Source organism: Agelaius tricolor, unplaced genomic scaffold (genome assembly GCF_023055355.1).
Source record: "Agelaius tricolor isolate 1412-34295 unplaced genomic scaffold, bAgeTri1.0.p SCAF_11, whole genome shotgun sequence".
In the NCBI taxonomy this organism is placed as follows: Eukaryota; Metazoa; Chordata; class Aves; order Passeriformes; family Icteridae; genus Agelaius; species Agelaius tricolor.
In genome coordinates this window covers 955,110-979,400 of record NW_027269271.1, presented here as the reverse complement: position 1 = coordinate 979,400, position 24,291 = coordinate 955,110, and the positions used below count along the sequence as shown (strand labels likewise).

The window sequence follows — 24,291 nt, the reverse complement described above, 5'->3', positions numbered from 1 at the left end:
GCGCCCCCTTAGAGCAAACGCGGCCCCTCCGCATGGCCACGCCCATCATGCTCAGTGTGACCACGCCCCCTCAGCAGCACCGCCCCGTTCCAGCCGCGCCAAGTAAGCCCCGCCCATCTCCCCTCCCGGCCCCGCCCCCGGCCCCGCCCCGTGACGCGCCCCCCGCGGGCGGGGCGGGGCGGTGGCGGCCCGGCGCGGTGGGCGCGCGCCAGGGCGGCGGGCACAGCCATGGCGGCGGCGGCCGAGCGGAGCCGCCTCAGCTTCCCCGGCGGCACCGGGGCCCTGGGGCGGCCCGTGCCTATGAACCTCTTCGCCACCTGGGAGATCGACGGCTCCAGCCCCAGCTGCGTGCCCAGGTAACGGGCGGGCGAGGGCGCGGACCGCACCCCCTTTCCTCCCCGGCTCCGTGGCTGCTTCCTCGAGCCCCGTTCCCATCACCTGTGCGAGCCTCCCGCAGCCGCAGGGCCCTTCCCGCCCCTCGCCGCTACCGCAGTGACGGGCACGGCTCCTCCCGTGGCTCTCGGGATGGGTGGCGGTGCGGGGCTCCCGGCCCCGCGGAGGGCGGGGGGCTTCTGCCGTCTGTCCGGGCTGTGCGGGGTCACCTTCGCGGTGCGGGTCCCCGCAGCCCCGGCGCGGGCTGGGGCTGCCCCGGTACCGCCGCCTTTCCCCGGGCAGTGCCCGCAGGGATGGGCTCGGGGTGCGCATCCCTTTCTCCGGGGATGGTTCTTCGCCCTCTGCCCGTCCCCCTCCGTTTCCCTGCCTCTGCTGTGTGTACACACGCGGCCGTGCTCCCTGCCCGCGCTGCTTTTAGCCCGCATGGTAGGCATTCCTCTTAGTTTTTACAAATTTTGCGCTCTTCAAGCCTAGCTCAGAACAGAATGCCTCTGCGCATTTAAACGTGCCGGAGACAAATCTTTGAAGCGCTCCTCTTTACCTTTGTTTGTTTGTTTTGTTTTAAACGAGGACGTAGCGAGCGAGCAGAAAGGAAACAGAATCATCAGGCTGACCTGGCAGGAACGTAAAGCTCTGTAAGCTTTACAAACCCCCCCAAATCCCTCTGTCTGCTGCGCCATCCACACAGCAGGTTGGACTCGGTGGCCATGCCCCTGTATTGCAGGGACGAGTAACTATCACCAGCACTGTAGTGGTCTGACATCGTGGGCAGGAACAGAGGGGGGCAGAAGCAAACCTGAGTCCTGCTATTGCAGGTAATCTGGGTTTATAGCAGCTCATCTGTGCTAGCAGCGCCTTAGGCAGCAACTTTTTCAGCTTGTGTCTTGTTCAGCCTTCCTTTCTGCAACGGGAGATCTTGGAAAGGGTCTGGCACCCTGGGGAATGTGCCCCTCTTCAAGGAGTCCCTTTGATGTGGAAGTTGTCACTTGGATGGGAATAGCTGGAGGAGCAGTTGGTGCTTTTTTATTTTGCACTAGACAAGAAAGTGTCCCTGCTGCTGGCAGGGGCTTGGACTTTAATGATCTTTAAAAGGTCCCTTCCAACCCAAAGCATTCTGTGGTTCCAGTGCAATTGGCACTGTCCCTGCTGTGCAGAGGACACGGTAGCACTGCTCTGAAAACAGTTCTCTCCACTGCACCCTTTGCTACAGGAAGGCAGTTGGGTTTCCATCCCATCCAACCTTGTAACAGTGGCTGTTAAACAAATAAAAACCCAAACGTCCGACACTGTCAAGGACTTTTCATTCTGCATTATCATTTATGCTGATACTTGCAGATCTGCAAACAAGCTCACAACATAGCCTGCTTGTTTGCAAATCTGTAGATGACCAGAAAATGCAGTGTAAGGACACTGACCCTGCCTTGGTGAGGTAGGGGGAGCACAAGGGTGGGTCCTGGTGCTGGAATTGTGGTGGGCAGCAGATGGGAGGCAGCTGGTTGAGGTGCCTGGAGGAATGTGGGGAATGCAAAGCACATGTGGATATCTGGGCAGTTGGGGCAGAACTGGGGTTTGAGGGGGAAAGTTTGGAATTGCTGTGAAGCAGGGGATGATAAAAGTGCTCAGATTGCCTGCCCTGAGGAATTGATGGAAGAATTGGGGCATTTGGGACCTTGTAGGAACAAAGCTTTTGGTAGAGGGAGTTTGGTGTGGCGGTGGGTCCCTCTGCTCTGGCCCTGCTGTTGCCATTACCTTTGCTTGCTCTTTCTGGGTGCCCTTTTTCCCTTGAGCCAGGGGGGTGAGCTCCATCCAGCTGCTGCACCTGCTGCTGCTAACCCTGTGAACCTGCATTTCCCCAGATGTGGAGTTTTCAGCTGGGCACAGGCTGCAGCTGTGGCTGTGGGTGCTGGGTGGGTTTTTTAACCCCAAGGGAGGCCAGGAGCAGCTGAGGTTGCAGGTTCTGTGGGGATGTTGGTCCTGTGGCATGGTGGGGTGTGTGCTGGGCAAACACCAAGTTCTGCAGCAGTCAGTGCTGCTGTTTCTGATCTTTGATCATCATGCTTTGCATTTCATTACGGCTTTCCAACAGACCTCTCTGTCAGAGAAAGCAGGAGCTTGAAAACATTTAAGTTATGCCCCTGCCTCTGCCTTTTAAATTCATATGGTGATTTTTACTATGGCACAATGACATTTAAGATTCTTTTATCTTAAAGCAAGAGATATTAGAATGAAGTGCTCTGCGTGGGAAACCATATCCCAAGTGAGCTTGTTGTCCCAGCAGATGTCTGTTGGGACGTGAGGGGCGGATGTGGAGGACAGTGGGCCCTGCTGTGTGGTCAGACACTGGAACTGCCTTGGCCTCTTCTGAGATTTCCACCAGTTCCCTTCTGGGTCTCTGTTGGCAGGACAGGCTTTCCAAGTGGAGAAGAGATTTGAACTTGGCACAAAGTCAGAGGATTCGCGGAGAGGAGCGCGTGCTTGGGGAGGGAATGTTGCTTCCTTCCCTTTTCCTTTTGGTTCAATAAATCTTATTGAACCTATTTCTAAGGTGTTTGTCCTGCCATGGCCTGGAGCAGGAGGGCCTGGATGGAAGCAGTGCCTGGAGTGGTCCTGCCCTGCTCTAGGTTGTGTGTGTGGGTGCTTGTGTGGATGTGTGTGTGCTTCAACACACTCTGGTGGGTGATTTACTGAAAGTCCACTCAGCTTGGGTGGGGTGTCAGCAAAACCTGGAAGGCTGCCTTGGTGCATCCATGGAGTTTCCTCGTGTGAGAAGGCTGTGTCTAAACTTAAGGAAGAATAGTAGGGAAGAGTCATGGTGGTGTCCTGCAGTTGTGTGCTTAGTGTGAAACACGAGGTGAGGTGGTGTTTTGCATTTGTTCTGGCTTTCTTACTCCTCTGCCATCTGCAGAAGTGATTTTATGATTTATTCTTCAGCACACGTAGCTCCTGGGAGGCTTGACCATAGCATTTCTAAAATGCAGCTCCTTTCTTTTAGTCATCCCAGAAATGTGACTCAAAATGTCTCACTATCTGGGCGTATCCACTGCATACCAGAAGGGAGAGATGCCTACCTTCTCCTGCTGTTTCTTTCTTCTGTGCACTGAAAGACTTTCCTTTGGGGAAGGTTACATTACATAAAGTTCTCCCTACCACCTGTAAACACTGAGAGTGATCTTCTTGCTGCATGGCAGCAAGAGAATCAACACTACTTCCTCTCATTGAAAGAGTAGAAGTAAGAATTATTCTGTGGATTTTGGTGTCGGTTTCTTTACCTTCCAATCTTTTGATGAATCTGTGGGTGTGAATGGCAGTACTGTCCCATGTTGAAGCAGTCTCATGAGGAGATGGCACCATGTGGAGGTTGTCCAGAGGAAGAGAGGTCTTGAGGGAAAGGTTTGTTGGAAGGGTCTGCTGAAGCAAGGGAAGGCTATATTCCCAAGCAAGGGAGGCAATATTCCCATTTGGAGTGGGTTTTGTTTCAGGCTACTGCCTTAGCTGTCACAAACTTGTAAAAGTTGCTGCTAAGCTTTGAACTGTAAAGTGGATTGAGAGCAAGCTGGATGTGGAGCAGGTGTGACCCAGTGTCCCTGGGGACTGAAGGAAGAAGTCTGTGGAGCACAGCAGTGCAAAGGCAGTGCCAAAGGCCTGGGGCTGTCACTGGGCATTGCCTGAGCATTTCCCCTATTGGCTCACTCTGTAGCTTGGCTGCTGGGTGAGGAAATGCAGAGGAGTTCCACACACGTACCCTGGGCCCACAGGAGGCTGGGGGTGTGGGGATGTGACTGCTCAGTGCTGTGGCATGGTCGTGCAGTACTTGGACATGCACAGCATGCATGGTACGGACATCCCCGGGGGCCATGGACAGTGATGGGGCGAGATTTCGGATCCAGGCAGCTGAGTGATCCTAACAGTGTGCTCGTGCCCCAGGCTGTGTGCTCCTCTCTCTCTGCCAGCTCCCATCTTCCTCCACTGGCCTGTCTGGCTGGCTGCCTCCTGTGGGCTAATGAGTTGCAGAGGGCTCTGTGAGCGTGGAAGGGTGACAGCACTGCAGATGTGTGACAGGAGGGACACAGTGAGGACTGCTGGGGCATGGAGCCACTCCAGCCATCTGCTGGTTTGCACCCATAGCTGGTAATTCCCTCTGCTAGCAGAGTGTTGAGGGGCTTGTGACCTGTGTGAAGTCCACAGCTGACTCTCCCTGTGAGGATTTGCCACAGATTCACTCAGGAGTGGAACACTTTGCCCTTTGGTGTGAAGGATGCATGCCTGCACTGGGAATGGGAACTTCCCCTGGCCAGTGAGAGCATGTTCTGACCTGGCTTGAGCAATGCCAACTGTGCATCATATCATCAGAGAAAGGTGAACAACTTGCTAGAGTAATAATTATGATCAGGTGATGCTATGTAATTAAAAACACTGATTAATTCAGGTAGGGAGAGATCTAATGTAAGTGTATCTTAACCTTCTATTCTGTCGGTATGTTAACATTTAGGAGAGAACTCTTCCTGGTTAGGATAACTGCTGGCACATTCATTGGGAGCTGACAATAGATTTTCAGTGCATTTGGAGCTAGGAAAATGTCTAATTACTCAGATGACTAGGTACATTTCAGAAGTGCTTATTTGGAGGCTTTGTTTTGACTTTGTTTGAATAGCATGAAATGCCTAACATTTTCCCTCGAAAGGAAATTGAATACAAATGAGGGCACAGGACAGCCTTTAAAAATATCACTGAGATGATGCTGAATGTGTGAGATGCATGAGGAAAAACATCCACGACTGAGCAATGGAGATAAACTGCTTGGAGTAAAGCACAGTGGCCAGAACCAATCCTTCTTCCTGGAGCTAGAACATCCTATTTCTCCTCCTTAGTCTTTGGGGAAGAGATCAAACCCAAGGGATCCCTAAGTGTTCCCCATGTAAATCCTATCACTTCGTATGATCCTGCTGAATGTAACTTGGGTGCTTATCTTATTCAGTGGAAGTGTTCTGTCTAGAGGCTGAGTGGTTTGTTGGAGTCAGAGTTCCAGTGAGACCTATTATTTAGTCATTTTTTAAGGTGAAGCTTGTGCATGTCAAGAACAGCTCTGAAATAGATCTTAAAACCTCAGAGCTGCTAGCCAAAGTCTCTGGATAGGATTTTACATGGTTTTCACCTGGGCGTTTTGTGCATGCCCAGTGCAGAAGGGTGGTGGGAGTGGAAGGAATGGGCTGCTCTTTTGAAAGGTCTCTTTCCTTGCCTTCCACCAAGTGAGGGTGCCCAAAGCATCTTTCCCTCGTGCCCACTGGCAGGTCTGGCCTGTGCTCCTGCAGCCCTGCTTGGCAGGAGGTGCCCCTGCAGCTGCTTGTCCAGGAAATAAAAGTTCTTGTCAAATGGAGCTGTTGATGCTCCACCTTTCATCAGCTCTGAGCAGGCGGCCAATTTCTGTGGCAAGCTTGTGGCTGTATCAAATTAGCTATGAAATGATTTGCATAATAGATTAATCAACCAGCAACCAAACATCCCTCTTTTCTGCCAAGAAAAGAAAAGCAACAACTCAGCTGTTACAAGAGGCCATTATGTTCCTTGCAACCCTTAATCTTTCTCTTTTCCAAGAGCGCTCCGTGTTTTGGCCTCACGCAGGAAGCTGGCCTGCTCACTGCCTTCATTTGCGTCACATCTTGGCAGCTTTTTCCAATTCTTTTGGGCCAAATTTTGCCACCGTTATGGTGACCTTCTAGGGAGGGTATTTCCTATGGAATTGGTGGCTGGCTGCCAGACGACTCTGTGTTGCCAGGTCCTCTATTAGCTTTGCCTTTCCATTGAAATTCCTCTGGGCCCCTTGAGCTCCTTCAGAATTGATCTATTTCCTTGGGAAGTCGGGAAGCAAGTCACCTCAGCACATAACTGTGAGTGGGCAGGAACTGGTCACTGTGGTTTGTTTCTCCTGTGCTTCTACCTCCATATAAGCCAGCAGTATGGATTACCTAAGCTGTACAGCCCTCCTGCTGCTCCAGATGTGACATCTGTGTGTCCTTGCTTGGCTGAAGGATGCCCAATCAGTGCTGGGGGAGTTTTCAGTCCGAATGGATCCCAACGTGCAGATGATAAGAGGCTTAACTGGCTAATTGAATGTGATAGCATGAAGCTTCTCTCATGGTGAGGTTTAATTGGATTATGATACTGTACAGTGATGTGGAGGCTTGCAGGGCATGCAGCCAGCTTCACTAGGAGAGAGTGGATCCTTGTTAATCACTCATTTGTTTAAAATAATGAATTGCCTGGAGAGCTCTGATGGGTGTGCTCTGCTTGCTGTGGCCCGTATCCCTGGAGAAGGGATCCCTAAAAATCCAGGGGCTACCACACATGTAGACCCTGTCCTTGGGCTGGTGCAGCAGTGGTGGAGAGCCTCCAGGTGAGGCTCCTTTAGTTGGGAAAACAGATGTGTGGGCTCGGTTTGTGTGCTGGAGTCTGGAACACGTTTCCTCCTCTAGACTCAGCCTCTCCCGCAGTCTCTCCGTGGCTGTGGTGTCGTTGTCACAAGCTGTGCCTTTCTTTTGAGGTGGCCTCCTTGTTCCTTCTCGCCTAGCAGCTGCCAGTCTGCAGCCAGGCTGCCTTCCAGCACACTTACTTGCAGGGCAATAACTATTTTTGATCAGGAGTTCAAATGCTTCCCTCGCCCCAGTGGAAGAGCAGTCTAATTTTTAAAGTACGCAGCAAAAGTAGAACTGGGAGCAGCTTCTGTATGCTGTGAATTTTGTTTGGTGGAGGCTCTCGTGTGCATAAAGCAAAGCTGGGGTTTGCAGGCCAGCCGGTGTTCGGGTGCTCACCTGGCTCGGGGTATGTGTGGCAGCACCGGTGTTTTGGGTGCAGTGCCTGGGGCTTGAGTGCTTTATGGACGTCACCGACTGAGCTGCTGTTCCTGGGAGTTGTTGCACTGAAAGTAACAATGTTTGGTTTAGTGATGTTTCAAAAGGGTTTCAAACGTGCATGGTTGCTCAGATCTGATTTCAGAAGAGTTGTCAAGGAAAATAGCATTTGTTCTCCTGTAAGCAGATGGATTAGCATAAAATATCAGCTTTGATGTAGTGTGAAGTGTGCTCATCCATAGCCTTTGTACTGGTTTGGAGAGTTAACTGTTTGGCTCCTCAGTGTTGGAATGGGCTGGGAAATGCCCCAAGGATGCTGTGTGCTGTTCGGGCAGGGAGCAGCACCTGGGCACTGCAAGCTTTTGATTAACTTTTGATTAACTTGTCCTGCTTCTTGCTGTGGCTCATCCAGACAATCAGATAAATGTGATCACTTTGCTGTTGCTGGGAAATGGCAGCTTAGCCACTTTCCCCCCAGTGCTCTAACGTGTGGGACCTCCCTCCCCCAGCTCTAGTTTGGTGTAAAGATAAACCCACTCCCCTCTCCTGTTTGTTTGCTTTTTTGGCAGTCAGGTGCTCTGGAGCCTGCAGGAGGAAAGTGAAAGGCAATATCCAAGGGGAAATGCTGGTGTTTAACCAAAACCTACATAGCTCACAGGTCCTTCTGGACCTCAGGGAGATAGTTGGTTTTGTTCTAAAAAGGAAAAAAAATGGAACAAACCTGGTGATCTAGGATGACCTTTTTAAAATTATAATCATTTTAAGCATGTATTGCTGGGGAGAAGTGGAAGTTTGAAGGTGGGAGGCTGTGAAGGAGCAGGGCATGAAGGGTATGCCTGTGTGTGCAGGGTGAAACATGTTCACTGCTCAACAAAGCACTTTATTTTGCTGTTTAAAATCTTCTGAAAAAGACACTATCTGCTTTCATCAGATCCCTTTGCTCTGTTGAGCTCAATTGTTCAAAATCTTTTCCTGCTCTTTTTATTTTTCTACAAAGCCATTGCTGTGCAGGGGCTTGGGGGTGCTCCTCATTGCTGCTAAGTAAATATCATGTGCAGGAGAGGGATTGCTAAAGGCATCTTTACCTCTGCAGGGAGACACGTGGAAGGCTGTAAATGGAGACATGGGAAAACCATGGAGCTCATAACGTGGTTCTGGCCTGTATTTCAGGGATTTCTGGTGCAGGGCTCTCATTGATGGCCAGAACGAGCTGCAGCTTGCACATGTCTGGTACGTGTTTCCCAACAGGCTCCAGGCCAGATCTAGATATAGAGCAGAGAATAACCCCCATGGGGAGATTCTTAGGAAGCCTTATCTATATATAGTCCATATAAGTCTGTATCCCCTTTCTGCCGGGAGGACAGCCTGCCCGGGAGCGTGCTTAATGCGGACACGCCCCAGCTTCCGAGAGCCGGGCGGGACCCTCGGGATCAGGGCTGCGTGTCCTGGCTCCCGCTGCAATGGGTGGCACCGGGAATGCTCTGCTGACAGCCCCAGCTGTGCTGTCCCTGCTGGGGTGGCAGGCTGGTGGCACGCTCCTGTGGCCAGCCAGGCTTGTCCTGCGTGGCAGCACGAAGGGCAGAGGGAACAGCTGGGGCACATGGCTGATGGTGCTGTGCCTTCCAGCACGCTGCTCTGCTGGGCGCTCTCATTAAAGCAATGAGGTCGTAGCTTGGCACTGACTTGTCATGAAAGAGCTTATGCAGGGTTCTCATGCCAGTACAGTTCCCTTTCTTGCAGCTGCTTACCAGGATGTTCTGTCAGAGGGACCTGCACGGACATTCTGCTGCTTTGGGAATGAGGAGCAATTTGCAATGCTCAGCCCACCTGCAAAAAAACTCAAACAAAAAAAAAACCATGAGCAGGTGTCTTAGATCAGAAGTGGGAACACACAGTGAGGTGGACAAGGTGCCCTTTCACACAGCAGTGTGGTCTCCTATTCATTTCTGTATGGTTTCACCATTAGGATGTCTGAGGCCATTTACAGCCTTCCTTTCCATTTAGTCCATGACTTCTTCCAGCTGGTGCACCACCATATTTCCTAGCTGTCCTGGCAGCTGCTGAGTGACAGCCATGGAGGAGCACAGCCTTCTTTCTACTGCAGGGAGTTTGCTGCCTGCTTAGCAGTTCTGCAGCACATCGTGGAATCACAGAAATGAGGGTCTGGAGAGCTTTCTACGAGCTTGTAAACAAACAGCTCACAAGGTTCTGTTGGACCAGCTGGAGATATGGCTTTCTCTTTGGATGCATTTGGCTTTGGGATTGTGGGCCTAGGTCTTCAGAAAGCAAGACCATTTTCTACACTGGAGACATGGATTTGTTTCTCTTTTAGGGAGCTAGTCTGGTGGTGTAGCTCCTATGAAAGTCATAGGGTTGTTGGAGGACATCTCCTCACAGACAATTTTACAAATATAGCAGGATCGTTTGAGGTCACTCAGTCTTGAGTTTCTTCAGGGATTGCACACTTCAGCTGGAGGCTGTGCCAGAGCTCAATTTGATTGCCTCTGGAGGGGCTGTGCTGAAAATGGGTGTCTAATCTCAGTGCAGTCCTGCAAACTTCCCAGATCTTATATGTGCAGTGTTCACTTCAGCTTGTTGTGCTGTCCTGATTTCAGTGCTGCCTCAGCTGTGTGACTGTGGTGGTGTGTAACAGAGACAGGGCCTTGCTGTTCTCAGCAGAGCAGTTGTGGTTCCTGTTTCCCAGCATCAGGGCTGTCTTCCTTCTGTTCCATCAGTGCAGTGTGTGTTTGGGGGTGTAAGACACAAGCATTTACCTGTTCTGCCAGGTAGGCTCCAGCAGCTTGCTCCCTGAGGAGCTCTCTCGGGTGTGTGCAGAGCTGTTGTGCTGTCCTGACACCATCCAGGTAAAGGTTAGAGGTGGCTTTTAGCTGCTCCTCCTCCAAAGCTGGTGTGCCTGGTGGCTTTTTGTAAACTACCCACTTGGGCTGCTGCTTGCCAGCACCTTCTGCCTTGTGCCAGTGCAAGCTTTTGAGAGTTCACGTGGTGAAGGGGATCATCAGGGTGGGGGTTCACTGGGGGAGGAGGTGAGGAGGTGGGCTGTGCTCAGTTGGATCAGTTCTCTGCTGTGCCTTGCATGATGGACCAAATGGTCCATCTGGAACTGATCCAACTGAGGTAGAGTCTGCAGGTGAGCATGGAGCAAGTAACTCCCTTAACCCAGCCCTGCATATCCTTTCTAATTCGGTGGAGTTTCTCTTTGGGCCAAGGAAATGACTTTGAATGACTGTGGGAGGAAAAGTCCAGCCCCTTGTTTAGAGGCTGGTGTTTCAGCTCTGTGCTGCAAACCCTGGGTGGTCCAAAGGCTTGTGTGTGTTCTCCAGCTCGGGGCTGCTGCTGTCAGAGCTGCAGAGCGGGTCAGGCTCAGGAGATGGCTGCACTGGAGGTGGTCTTTCCCTGGCTTTGGCTCTGCTGGGAAGAAGGCTTTGGGAGCTGGGCTCTTTGCTGTGAGATTGTCAAATAGACACTTCCTAACTGGAGTATCTGACAGTGTAACCAAAGCTACTGGAGATTGCTGGGGATGTAACTGAATCTTTCACACCGATTCTTATGCAAATTTAAACATGTGCTCCTGGCTTCTAATGGGACACCTACAAACACAGCCGGCTCCATTCAGAAATCGGCATCTGTGGAGTGGATCCTTAATTGCTCGTGGCTTTATAGTCAGGCTCACAGAACTGCATCTGTGCTGGTTTCTCAGTGCTGTCCTTCCCTGTACACGTGAAGTTTCTCTGTAGATTTTGCCCAAGTCACCTGTTGTGGTGGTTTGGTGTGATTGTTGTTGACACTGCCACTCTTCTCTGGCTCAGGAGCCAATGAGCCTGAACGTTTCAGTGCTCTTTTCCTCGCTGATGTGTTGGGGCTCATTAGAGGTAAATTAAATGACCTTGAGGTCTGCAGAAAATAATTTGGTGTATTTAACACTGAGTGCAAATCATCTTAAGTTTCTATCCAGTAAATCTATAACTGTGAGTTGATGAGCCCATTAAAAAAGTATTATTTATTGGGGAAGATGGGTGTCTGCGACCTCCTGGTGGAGTTTCAAATTCAGGCTTGTTTTTTTTCATGCATGTGCCACGTGGTAATGGAGCAGTTGGTCAAAACCATGTGGACTTAATTTCTTTAAAGTACAAACAGCCTAGAAATGTTTGTTTATGTACAAAATAATCCGCCAGTGACTGTAAGCATTTCCATGTTTCTGCAAGAAATGAAGGTAATTATATAATCAGCAAAGATTCATATGGCTTAACTTGTCTTCCATCTGGCATTAGTTAAATTGATGTTTTCATCTGCATGACCTTTCAGGGTGGGGAGAAATTATGAAAATGGAAAACATGGATGAAAAAGACCTTCCTTGCACATTTAGCCCATGTAAAGGCTGGAACAGGTCCCCTGAACAGCCCCTGACAGCTGCTGAGGGGAGCAACTCTTTCTTTCCCCTCTGCCATGGTCCATGTTACTGGGTTGGTGTTTTATGAGCTTTGAAGTGGGTGGTTTCACTTGACTTGAGGAGTTGCCTGTCCTGTATGCAGTCCTTCCCCAGTGCATGAAAGTGCATGGGCAGGCTAACTAGATTAACTACAGCAGGAAGAGCTTCCTTCTTAAAAGAAAGCTATTGTTAGAGCATCACTTATCATAAATCTATAGCACTTCTAATCCTACCCTCCTCCCATTTCCGCTCTTCCATCTGCCTGCTGGTTTACAGTTTGCAGGGTTTGCTCTGAGTTTCTTGGGGCTGTCCTGCAGCCTTTCCCCTGTGATCTCTTCCTCTCAGATGGGCAGTTTTCAGCATCAAAAGGATCCCTCGAAAAGGACCCCTTTAATGAAAATATATCTGCGTGCTTTCTCGATGGTAGAAAGATGATATGCTGCTTTCCTGATCAAGTTGCACCCACTGCCTCAAAATGAAGGATTTGCAAGGAAAGCTGAGAACTGCAAGAACTGGATCATATATATTTCATGTTGCTAGTGGATTGTTACGGGCTGAACTCCCTTTTATTTGCTCTTCTACCTCTTCCCTATGCTGTGCCTGAGAGTGTGCCAGAATTCAAGGTGCTCCCATTTCTTTCAGGCTGGGGGGGAACAGTGTCTTCTTTCTGCCATGATTCTGCTTTATTTTGCTTACTAGAGCTGAAGACCATTAGTATAGACTTTGTCCTTGCTTCACAAATAGACTTTGAGGGTCTCCAGGTACTTGGGTAAGCTTTGCCTTGTTCATGTTCAGTCCCAGTGAGGATTTGAGACAGCCACTGGCAGATTCCAAAGCAGATCAGAGGATTTTTTCCTCCCAACACGTAGCATTCAGCAGCTCAAGTGTAAAGCTGCTCACTAAGACAAAACTTTGGTGGCTCCTTACCCTTGGCCCAGGGGGATGTGCCTGAGGATCAGAAGCCTGGATAGTGCTAGTTCAAGCAAACACATGGAGCTTTTTCCAGGGAGAAGGGCTTTCAGGGCTGGATTTTCTCAGTTCAGCCTTCAGTCAGCATGCTCCTGTTTTTCTGACACCTAAATGGCAGGTCCTGCTGGGTGTCTTTAAAAAAACCATTTCTAATAAGCTTTTATTGTCCATTCAATTGTTTCCTTGTTCCAGGATCATAACCTAAATGTCCAAGTGGCTGTTTGTGTTCCTGCTGCACCTGCATTCAAGGCCAGCTTTCTGCTGCTGGCCCCTTGCTGTGCATGTGTGGAGAGCAAAGTGCTCAGCTCTCCTCACACGTGCTGATGCACTTGGACCATGCATCTGCCTTGTCTGGGTTTGCATGCTCAGGTTTGCTTGGCACCGTTGCTCTCCTGCAGGTTCCAGTAGCCTGATTGCTGGTGTTTTGCACAGCCCTTGGGATCCAGGGGATCTCTGGATTAAGAAAACAGTTGCACCCAGGTGCTGGAGTACAGGATCTGCTCTGGAGCTGGGTTCTGGGTAGGTTTAGCCCGACCCCATCGATGTCCCAACCACTGCCTCCAGTGTTCTGTGGTATTTCCTTCTGCCCTGGCCTCTCTCAGCATTGCCACTGGCCCCTGCTGTGGCTTTCAGTCCCAAAAGCAATGCAGAAGGGACAGTAAACCCACCTGGTGAGCATCAGTGAAGTTGTACTGTTCTTCACAAGCCTTCTGGGGAGGCCTGGAAAGGTGCTTTGGATTTTGTGTATTCCTATCTTATGTAAATAGCTCTTGTCAGGAGAGCAAACAGGATTCTTGCTTTGCCAGGCAGCGTGCTGGGCCCTGGGCAGGTGCTTGTGTGAGGCTGCCACCACGGTGAGCTCTCAGAGGTGCCTCTGGGCCCTTGGGTTTACACACCTCTGAGGTTATTTCACTGTGCTTTGCTTTGCATCTACCAGGTTGCTGTATTTCTCTCTAGCAGTAGTCAGATTTGCTGATGGTTCATATTTTAGCTGGGAAAAATGCCCCTTGTTGGGATTCTGGTATGTCTGTATACAGAAAAAATGTTGAGTGGGCTGGGAATAGCTTCCAGCAAAGTTGTATCAGTTTCTTGGAGCTCTTTTGTCTGGTAGGAATTCCTTTCTCTTCTCTCCCCCTTCGCATCGCCCTGACAGCCCACCTCTATTCTTCAAGGGCTTGCTGAGGTATAATTCACAATTGAGTGATTGAAGTGAAATATGCACAGCTGCAAATCCATTTTTAAAATGATGCTTCATCATTAAAGCATCTCTGACCAGGTTGGCAGCTTCAGTGGCCATCAGAGTGCAGTAACAAGAAGGATTTTGTTGAAAACACTTGACTTTGATTTTTACCAAGCTCTGAGAATGTGTTGACCACTTGCTACTTTTGAGTGCAGATAGGAAGTATCTGGAGCAGGGGAGATCTATGCTGGGGAAATATGTTAGATGTGTCCCTGTGAAAAGGGGATGTAGCTGAGTTTTCCTTTGCTCTCCCCACACTGTGTTGTGGAAATCATATGACAGCTGGAGTATGATAAAAGACAAAAGTTAGAAAAATGCATGCTGCAGCTTTCCTCTGCTGTCCTGTTGAATGGAGAATTTTTGCAGCTCTCTTTCCCTCTTTGGATCCATCAGATGCTTTTGTGATTCCTTGCTTTTCCTGGAGTGTGACAAAGCCCAGGGAGTGAGACTGCAGGCACACAGTATCCTGTTACAGTCACAATGGCCCAGTGCTGCCAGGATTTGTGTGGGGCTGCCTGAATCTCAAACATAACAAGATCCAACGTCTGTTTATCAATAAGGTGAAAGGATTTATCAGTATCTAGGTACTTGAATCACTTTAGTGGCAGAATTCAGTGCAGTTTAATGTAAACAATTCTCTAATGTCTGGAAATTCAACATTTTGTCCTGTCTCCCACAGTTCCTGACTCTTGAACAGTGAATTGAGGCTCCTCTAGCTTTTGTTTCTCTGTTCTCTGTCCTCTGCCAGCAGACTGCTGCTGCTCCTGCTAAGTCTCCTGGGCCTATCTTGGTTCCAAAATTATCACCACATTTTCCAAGCTATTGCATGAGTAACTTTGGGCTTTTCTCTTGCGAGTGAATTCACTCTCTCCATCAGCTCTCCAAGAGGACCTGCTCTGTGTGGAAGCTAATCTGTGTTTGAGGAGGTACATCTGCAAACAGAGGACCCCACTGAGGATCAGTCATGGGGAGCCACCTGTGTCTGCAGTGTTCTTCTGATTCAGGTGTGGAAACAGAGAATGGCTTGGTAATTTGTAATTAGATGAACATTTATGTTTGATTACTTAACAAATGATACACATAACACACCATGTCTTAGTGAAAGGTCATACGACTACCACTGCTTCAGTTCCAGTGTTTCCCTTCAGCCAGTTTCAAGGTGCTTGCTGTGAGCAGACCTCTGCTTCACAGGGATGGAAATGAAGGCTCAAAATAAACACCCTGGAAGTGTAGAAGACCTATACTGGTGCTCTAGAGAGGCTGGGCTCACCAGGATTGTGCTGGAAACATATAATGCACAGAAATACATTTCTGTTGTATGATTAGCCATAGACCCTGATGCAAAGCTTGATGTGCTTGGTATTACCTGCAGTCACTGGTGAAAATCAGATGTTGAGTGGTCCTCTGAGTGAGGACAGCATAAAATCAAGGATAAATCCCATCCTGATGCTGTGGTACTTGGCCTTGTCTCATGGCCACTGATGATCCTCAGCTGTTTCTGTGATGGAAATGCTCTCTGACAGGCTGAGTAAGTGTGCCTAATTCCAGATGTGCCATGCCTCAACCACGAGCACTGCCCACAGAGTGATGCTGATATCTATTCCTTGCTCTTAGCATCACTGTCATGTTAGCATCAGCTGATTGCATCAGCAAAGGCATTAGAGCAGAATGTTGTCAGGGGGCTGAGACTGCTCTGGCTGTGGAGTTTGGTCTCCATGAATGATCTGATGGTGTGATCTTGTTCACAAATGGAGTAACTATCTCTTTCCTGCATAGGCTTCTTGGTAATCCCTCCCTGCAGTGAACCTTAATATCCTGCTGGAGAAGAGCAGCCTCTCATTCAAACTCAGTTTGTTCATGCCTCATTTACCTCAGTCTGCTTATTTTGTAGAGCATCTACAGTTTATCTTGATAAATCCAGTTTCAGTGGGAACTCACAGGCCTGATGAAAGGTTCTGAGGACTGAATGGATTATGATTGTTATAAATTGCTTTTTGTTTTATTGCTTGTATTCAACATTGAAATAATCCTAGAGGAGTCTGGAACAAGTTCTGAGCATCTTGGAGCACCCTGTGTCTTTGAATGCCCACTGTTTTGCTGGCTTACACAGGTCACACTGATGTTTTAATAAATATTCTTGGCAGATTGAACTAGCAAGTTCAGGCACTTGGTTTGCTTTGCTGCTCCCTTATTGCTTTCAGGAATGAAATATCACCAGCAATAATGCTGAAGAACTGTGATCTCTAAATAATATTGAATCTCTGCTTGCCAGCTCAACTTCCCACGGCTGCTGAAGAGGTTTAGAGTATTAAGGAACTGCAAATGTTTTTCTGGAGCAAACCACTGTATTCTGCCTGCCACAGCAAGTGTTTGGCACTGGGATTCTTCTGTACTTCTTTAGTAAAAATTGTGGTTGCTTCTTTCCCTGATAAACTTGAAGGTGATGTTAGCTTTCAGAAAAGAGTGTAAACAGAGTCTGAGTTGCCAGGTTTTCTCCCTTTTTCATGAGGAACACAGAGAAATCTCAGTCATGAGGGGTTTCTACAGAGAAGAAAACAAACAGAAAACCTTGTGCTGAGTTATTTCCTAACAAGTGCTTTCTTTTTCAGTAGTGATTCTTTAAACTAGAGCACACAGGGTATATTTAGATGTAAAGAGACGTACTGTGGGGGAAGGCATTTTTCAGGTTTTGTTGAGAGACGTTTTGAGATCACCTGGAGATGGGGATTTTCCCTAAATGAAGCTGCCCTTACTGAGAGGGGATCAGAAGTGGTCTGAAAATTGGAGCTATTTGCAAACCAGCTGGAAGTGCATGTCCTGGCACTACCCCAGGCTATAAGTTGGCCTGGTGTTGCAGGTGCCTTCCCTCTCAGGGCTTGGGAAGGGTTTCTTGCAGTCTTTGCCAGTGCAAAATCTGCTGCTGCTCCAGTGTAAGGTCACCCCCACGGGTCAGCTTTAAAGCCTACAAGAGATCCCAGTTTCTGTTAATTTGTGCATTTTTGGTGGGTTCTGCAGCTTCCAGGGCTGTGTTTGGAGAGCTCGTGTTGTGCTTGGCAGCAGGCTGGGCACTGCACCCTCTGTGAGCCTTTTCAGTCCAGTTCAGCTGGTTTTGGAAGTTAAAATTCTGCTTCTGGTTACTGCTGAAGTTCCATCCCTGGCAGCAGCGCTGGTAGTTTCACTTCAGCCATCTCATTCTTGCATCAGCTGGGGTAATGTGTTCAGCTGTTTGGCTTTCAGACTCTCGCTGGATCCCTTATTTCTGTCCTCTGGTGATTTCCTTCCCAGCTTATCTGTGCTCTTCTGAGCAGGCAGTGTGCAAATGAGCAAGTGCTGCCCAGAATATTTGATGGAAAAAATGCAAGGGATATGTGCTGGAGCACAATGTAGCTTCCATCAGAGGCATTTCCTTGCAAGGAGTGCTGAGTGCTTTGGCATTTTCAGGCCTTTTTTGACCACTGTTAATATTGGAAAGCTCCTCTCAGTTTGCCCCTTCCTTTCTGGGGAGACAAATCTGCAAGGGACAGTACCTTTCAGCTGCTCTACCCTCAGTGTTTTGTTCCTGTTTGAGGGCTGTTCATCATTGTTTCCAGCAAGTTAATGCTGAATGCCCCAGCTTTAGTGGCAGGATTTAGAGTCCTTTGTGCATTATATTTAGTGCTGATGGAGGCTGCTTTGTCAGCTGTGTATCGTTGCCATGTAAAAACCAGCACTGTTCAAATAAACTCTTCTGGGAAAGAACCACCTTTCTTTTCTAACTCTTTTATGTGTTGGGTTTGGGAACATCCTTTGAGCCGTGGCCAGAGAACAAATGGGTTGCCAGTGTTGCAGTCCCACAGTGAAAGCACCTGTGCACAGGTGAGGCAGAGCTGTGGGGCTCAGAGTCAGAGTGCACAGCTGAGGTGCTGTGAGCATTACACAGGGGGTCTGGCACAGCTGTAGCAATTCTAGAAATTGCTCTTTGTGGAGCTGGTCTTTCTCCTAACCTTCCTTCTTGACCTGCTGTTGAATGCATTGGCATTTAGAGTTTCAGTTCTCCTGCCTCCTTCTCTGTAGTTCAAGTTGTTAGTTCTGTATTTTTGCACGCTGGAGAGAAATATTTTTTTGTGGTGCTAAATAGTTCTCCTGTATTTTAGGCACAATGGGAATTGTGCAAAACAATTATGTTTCAAACTTTGGTAACTAATTTTGTTACTTTGGTTGTCAGATCATTTATCTCTGGGGTCAGGGGAGAAGGGAGGCAGCATTAAACATGGGGCACTTGAGGAATAGTGCAGACCTTGGCTCTGAGAGGTGTTGGGGTGGCTGGCTGCACATGCCTGTCTGGAAGAAGGCCAGAATGGCAGGCTTGGACAGCCTGGCTGCAGTGGGAATGGCATTGGGGTCTGTGAAGTGTTCTAGCCTGAAAGCAAGCCTGCCAGCAAACATGCTTTGCATATCTGATTGCTGTGCTGGCTAATACCAAACGTACCATCAAAGTTCACAATGGTTTTCACTGCTTACAGCTGCTCTGCCTTTACTCTTACAGGACACTGAGTTCTCAGTAAAGAAGCAAACAGCATTTTGGGGTCTAAATTATGGCTGTGTGGTTCTCCCAGCTTGTATATGTTGGGCCACACGGCAAAGTTCACAAACAAAAGCCTCTTCACTGGTACTTGATGCAGCTGGTTTAAATCAAGGTTACAGAAAGTGGTTAGGAATGGTCACCCTGCCCTGGCTTTGCTGCCTTGGGTCCAGGTGGGTCAGCAAAGGAAAAAAATCAAGTTCAAATCCAACCATAAAACCCATCCCCAAAATTAATTTTAAAAATCTCCTACACCAGTTTTCAGACAGTCTCTTTATTTGAAACGGTGTGATGTGGTTGTCTTCCAAAGAAGCACCAAGTCTTAGGAATTACATGACATCAGGATCTTGGGCTTTGAGTGGGAGGCCCGTGTGCCTGACTTGCTAGTGAGTTTGGAATTGTTCTTGGATGGCTGACTGAGAAGTAATTTGATGTGACCCATGGTGTGAGCCAGTCTGGTCTCTGGGGTGACAGGTTGTTCAGCTCACCTCTGTGTCAGGTGATGTTGTGGGAGCTATTTGAAGTGGAGAGAAATCAGGCAGAGATGGCACACTGTTCATGCCCTGAGAGCAAGTTCAGCTTTGGCTACACCAAGAAGCCATCTGTTTTTCCTTGACTGCTTTCCTAGCTGGAGGCTTCCTAGTCCTACTTTCTCCTGCTGAAGAGATCACAGTGACGGATAACCCGAGCAGAATTGAGCCTTCTTTACAAGCTCTTCTGGCTGAGCCTGAAGTCCAGGCTCCTCTTGGCATTGTTTTTTCCTCTTGATGGCTGATTTACAGACAAAGGGGAAGATCAGAATGTTTGAGGCAGAGTCCTTTTTCTCTGAAGATTTGTAGGCCTTGGGGACAGTGTGCTGTGACTGGGACTGTGCTGTCTCCCCAGGTGGGAACAGGAGCGTGCAGAGCACAGTGGGCCCTTGCTGTGGGCTGTTCAGGAATGGGAACAAAAAGCAGAATGACGCCAAGCATTTTGAAAGTAGAGTGCAAGAGTCCATGGAGACCTGTGTTTCCTGCTGTTGAAAGGAAAATACTAAATACTGAACCAGACTGGCTGATGGAGTGCTGCCCCCTGAACGGGCCGGCACTGCGGCCCTGCCAGCTGCGGAGGGGAGCGGCTGGGGCAGCACCGAGCGAGGCTTTGCCATCGGGCGGCTCCGGAGGGAGCGAGCAGCCACAAGCCGTCTGTCTGTCTGTCGGAGCGCTGTTTGTCGCACGGCTGCGGAGAAGGCGGTGACAGCCCCAGTTGCTGTGGAGATGTTCCAGCTCCTGGCCCGCTGCTGCTGCCGCTGTGTTTGGGGATGCTGTGCTCAGGCTGAGGCGTGGATAGGGGAGGAGAGCGAGGGTTATCCGGGCAAGGCAGGTGCTGGAGAACCCTGTGCCTTGAGGCACTTATTTAACCCTTTCATCTGCTGACACCTCTAACAGAGCTGGCTGCCACAGCGAGGATTCCCTTGTGTGTGTGCTGGAAGGCTGGGTGCTGCCGTTGTTCTTGCAGCACTGGCAGCTTGGCAGGGGGATGCTGCTGCAGCAAACCGGGGCAGATGTGCTGCTGCCGCTGCAGGCTGGGGCAGATGTGCTGCTGCTGCAGCAAACTGGGGCAGATGTGCTGCTCCACGCCGTGAGGTACATTGGACACAGCAGGAAGCCTTTAGCTCCCATGGTCCTTCTCAGCTGCTGGTAACTTCATGTGGCTCCTGCTGGTCCTGGAGGGCTCAGGGGCAGGTGGGAAGGCTGTGGGCAGGCAGGAGGGCTCTGCAGCATGCCTGCAATAGGCAGTCCCAGTGCTCAGTGCTGTGTGACAGGCACTGCTGTCTGGGCAGGTTGCATAAGGAAGGCACGCAATGTGAGCCAGGGAGTGGAGGGCTGCTGGATTTGTTGTGGCTGCCAAGGTCTCTCCTCTTCATTCCCCACCCCCTGATTTGTTTTTTGAGTCTCCTTTTGGTCTAGGGCGTGATTCATTTGCTCATTTGTGTATGTCTTTCTTTGCCAACGTGTGAGGCGTGTGGTGGGAGCTGCCCTCCGCCCTGGCTGGCTCACGTAAACTTTGTGGGTTGTGCCTTTGTTGCCGACTAGCTGAGAAATGAAGCCCTAGCTACAGAAATGGCTTGTCCAGCCCACATCCTAAAGGCTCCCCCTCCCTGACAGTGGCGTTTTGGCAGAGGTTAGTAGGTTCTCAAATGGGAGATTGGCATTTCTGAGCTCTACTGCAGTCCATGGGTGTCTCCTGCAAGCTTGTGAGACCCACAGCTGCCACAAGCCTTTGGTCTGATGGATGTGGCTGTGCCTGGTCTGCCTTCATCTCCTTCCTTGATGGTGCCTCTGGCTGCTCCAGCTACTACTGAATGAACCCAACAAATATCAAATGTGTTAGTGTCATCTGTAATATAGAAAATGTCATCCTGATGTCTGTCAAAGGAGCCTTAACTGTGAATCAGCTTTTCATTATTTGCTGACTTTATTCTTTAAAGCCAATAAAGCATCTTCCTACTGCCTCAAAACTTTGAAAACATTGATCAAACCTAATTCACCAGTACCACAGGCACTTTAACTGGTGCTCACTTTGGTATCAGGATGCTCTGCAGTCCTGTTGTTCTGGATGCTGGGTTTGGAAGAGGCAAACCAGGAGAATATCTAACTACATTTGTGCCCGTGCCTGGCTTTGCAGGCAGCATGGTGTGAACACATAGGTGAGTTTGACCAACTCCTTTATACTCCATAGCCTGTCTGAGAAACAGATTTAATCCCTGTTTTGTCAGTGGTTGGGTTTTTTCCTTCCTCTAAGTCACCCTGTAAAGGGATTTGAAATAATCAAATTGAAGAGTAAGAAACCCATGTATAACAATGTGTGCAGGAACTGAGATCTGACTGAGCCCAACAGATGTGTGAAGAGCTACCCCTGCTCTTGCTGAGATGATTTCCTAAAGGGAGAGAAAGCTGCTGTTTCTCAGCAGCCCAGTTCAGAGCATGTAGCTGGAGGTGAGCAGTTGGTGTCAGACAGGCTGATTCCCTGCAGGTGTGACTTGGAACACATCACGTCTTGGCCAGGTAGTCAGAACAGTTGAGTGTGACACAACTGCCACGAGAGATTCTGCTTGGCTCTCTGAAGAGTGTGTGGAGCTGTGGAGGTTTGGGTTTAACACCTGTGTGTCTCACCAGCAGTGCCCTTTCCTTCCCAGATTACTGAAGCACTAAGAAATGAGAAGTGCCAGTGGAATATGTAAACTCTGCTTTTTCACTCAGGGTTATTTGACTTGCAGGGACCCTGATCACTTTGTGCCCTTGGTGAGTCCCTTAGAGCCAGCCAGCAATGTCTTGACCTACTGAAGGAAGACATCTCTCAGCATTTTCCAATGGTTACATTGGATTAGAGTATCTAAGCCCAGATGTGCTTTACTACTCAGTCATATTAACTTCAAGTAGCAAATGCGCCCATGTGGAGTTCTAGGATCTTGTAAAAATTCTGCAGATCTGCAGAATTTTAACACACCCATCCCCTTTTGCTTGCTCAGTTTGGAGTAGGCATATATGTAATTTCTTTGAAGTGAGCAGGACAGTATTTCAGCTATAAAAGGTTAGTGTCTGGCTGTACATGTGTGTCCTTGTGAGGTCCTGGGTAGAACCTGTTGTGTAAAATAAGCTGCCATCCTCCTACCTGGCTGAACAAGACCTGCTTGCTCCAGCATTTCTATAGATCTTAGTCTCCAGAATCTTAAGAGCTTAATTCTCTGTATGAATGCTGGGAAGAGGATTTCAAGATCCTTGAGAAGAAGAATAATGAAAATACTGGCTCTGCAATTGTTTCCTGGCTGCTTAAACCTTACTCAAATGGATCTATAGCCAGAACAGCTGATTAAAGGTCAGCTTGGTGGGAAATGTGAATGAAGGACTATTAGGTTTCTTTGCAGGTTACTCAGGTTATGTTTCTGTCATGGCAGAAACCGTGGTGCCTGACCTCTGCCTCCTCTTTTGATTTCACCTTGCTTGGGAGCTTCCCTGACAATGGGACCAGGATTAGGTCATGTTGAGGGAGTTGTCTCATTCAGCTTTGGAAAGTGAGGAGGCATCTTCCAGAGGCTCCTGCTGCTGCCCTTGACCAGAGCCCAGCCCTGATGTATCAGTGACATCAGAGGACAGTACTCCTGCCCTGCTTTCTCCCCTAGCTAGCTCCTAGGGCAGTACAGAGCCCTGCCTTTGGCATGTGAGTGCAGCCACAGGTTTGTCTGTGTGTTCTTTTCTTCCTGAGAAGCTGCTGGTGCAGCTGGCTCTTGGTGTCCTGCAGACATCCATACCTCCCTGAAGCAGCTGTGTCCCCAAAATGCTGTGCAGGGCTCCTGGCTGGGGCCTCTCCTGCACAGACACCCCTTAGCTATGTGCAGAATGGCTCTGTTTGTCTGGGCAAGCCTGTGTAGGGGGGTGTCTCCCTCCAGTTCTCCTTCCATGGCTTGTGGTTTATTTTGGGACTGATGTGGGTGTAAAGTGTCAGCTTGAAGCAAAACACTCAGCGTGGACATTGAAAGCACCGGGCCAGGAGGCTGCTTGCTGTCCTGAAATGCTGGAATAACTTGGATGAGGTGAAATTGTCTAGTGGCCAAAAGGAAACCAATTCCTTCCTTATAGCCATCGGCTGATTGAGGTTTTCAGACCTCAGAGGAGAGTGCTCCTGGCATGGAGCACTTTCTCTAGGAACAGTTCTTCACAGCTCTTAACCTGGACAAAGGCTATCTGTGTACTACAGTCTTCCTGCCCCAGCTCCCGTCTTGTACTTGGAGTCCCCTATAACTGTGGTGCATCCTGTTGTTATTCCCTACTTCTGTGGGGTTTAATTAAAATGCAGGTCTTTAATTTTTAATTTTTCCTTCCTGTTGATTCGACTGTCTCTGTGTGAACGAGGTCTCAGTGCAATTACTGTGCTCCCTGTGGAGAAACAGGCATTTAATTCAGCCAGCAGACTTTTTCTTGGAGGGGGTTTATTTTCCTGATCTTCCTACTCAGAGGGATGCAAAAGCAAAACATCCAGTGAGTAAAGAATATGACACTTTACTTGGTTGTTCTGGACACGTTTGCTGCATCTCAGTTACCAAAATGTTGTGTTCCTTGCAGAGAGCTGCTTCCTTAAGCAAAGGGCTTGTGATGAAGCTGCTCAGCACAACTTGCATTAGCAAGGCGAGTTGAAACCATTGGGGCAGTCGAGGTTTCTCTTCGAAACTCTGTTCTTGCAGCAGTGATGTAAAAATACGGAGTTTAATTGTAGCATTAAGGTGTCTCATGATTTGTTGACCTGAGAACAGGACCAGGCAAAAGTACCTTGTGCCTGCTGGCCTTGGGGACACATCAGGGAGCAGAGCAGAGAAGAGAGGCTCCTTTTGCTGTTTGGGACCCAGCTGAGCTCCTGGCAGGGAGATCAACTCTGAACCTTCAATAAAGAGTAGAAATACTGGCTCTCTGATTTCCATTGTCCTTATTTAAGTCTGCTTCAGCTAACTTAGTGCTTTTGCTAGCTGAACTCTCCTTGTACAGCTGTAGGTCACTGCTGAAACATGCAAAGACAGGATTTCTCTGCACCTCCTGATTTGCAGTCCCAGGCTTTCAGAATACTCAGGCTCTTTCAGCTCCAGACCTGAGGCTTCCTCAGTTCCCCTTGTGTGTGTCAGGTTATTTTCTCTGTGTTCACAGAGATCATATCTATATGTATCAGACACTTCCAAATGTAGCCTTGTTCTTTCTCCATGTCTTTCCAGTTCCAGCCGTGTCTGTTCTGTTTGACTTACTGGTGTTTAACCTAACAGGCTTGTTGATAAAAGTGGCTTGTGAGGCTGATCCCTGTTCTGACCCCT

At 49.0% G+C, this 24,291-nt stretch overlaps 1 protein-coding gene across 8 annotated transcripts in view; it reads left to right on the top strand.

The window, feature by feature from the left end:
* The first annotated feature begins 142 nt into the window (after nt 1-142).
* The window catches only part of PACS2 (phosphofurin acidic cluster sorting protein 2), a 77,312-nt gene continuing 53,163 nt past the window's right edge, over nt 143-24,291 (top strand). For all 8 annotated transcript variants that reach the window (XM_071435717.1, XM_071435712.1, XM_071435711.1 and 5 more), the window contains exon 1: nt 143-356. In XM_071435717.1, coding sequence (XP_071291818.1) covers nt 229-356 — 128 coding nt within the window. In that variant the 5' untranslated portion in view covers nt 143-228. The remainder of the gene's footprint in view (nt 357-24,291) is intronic.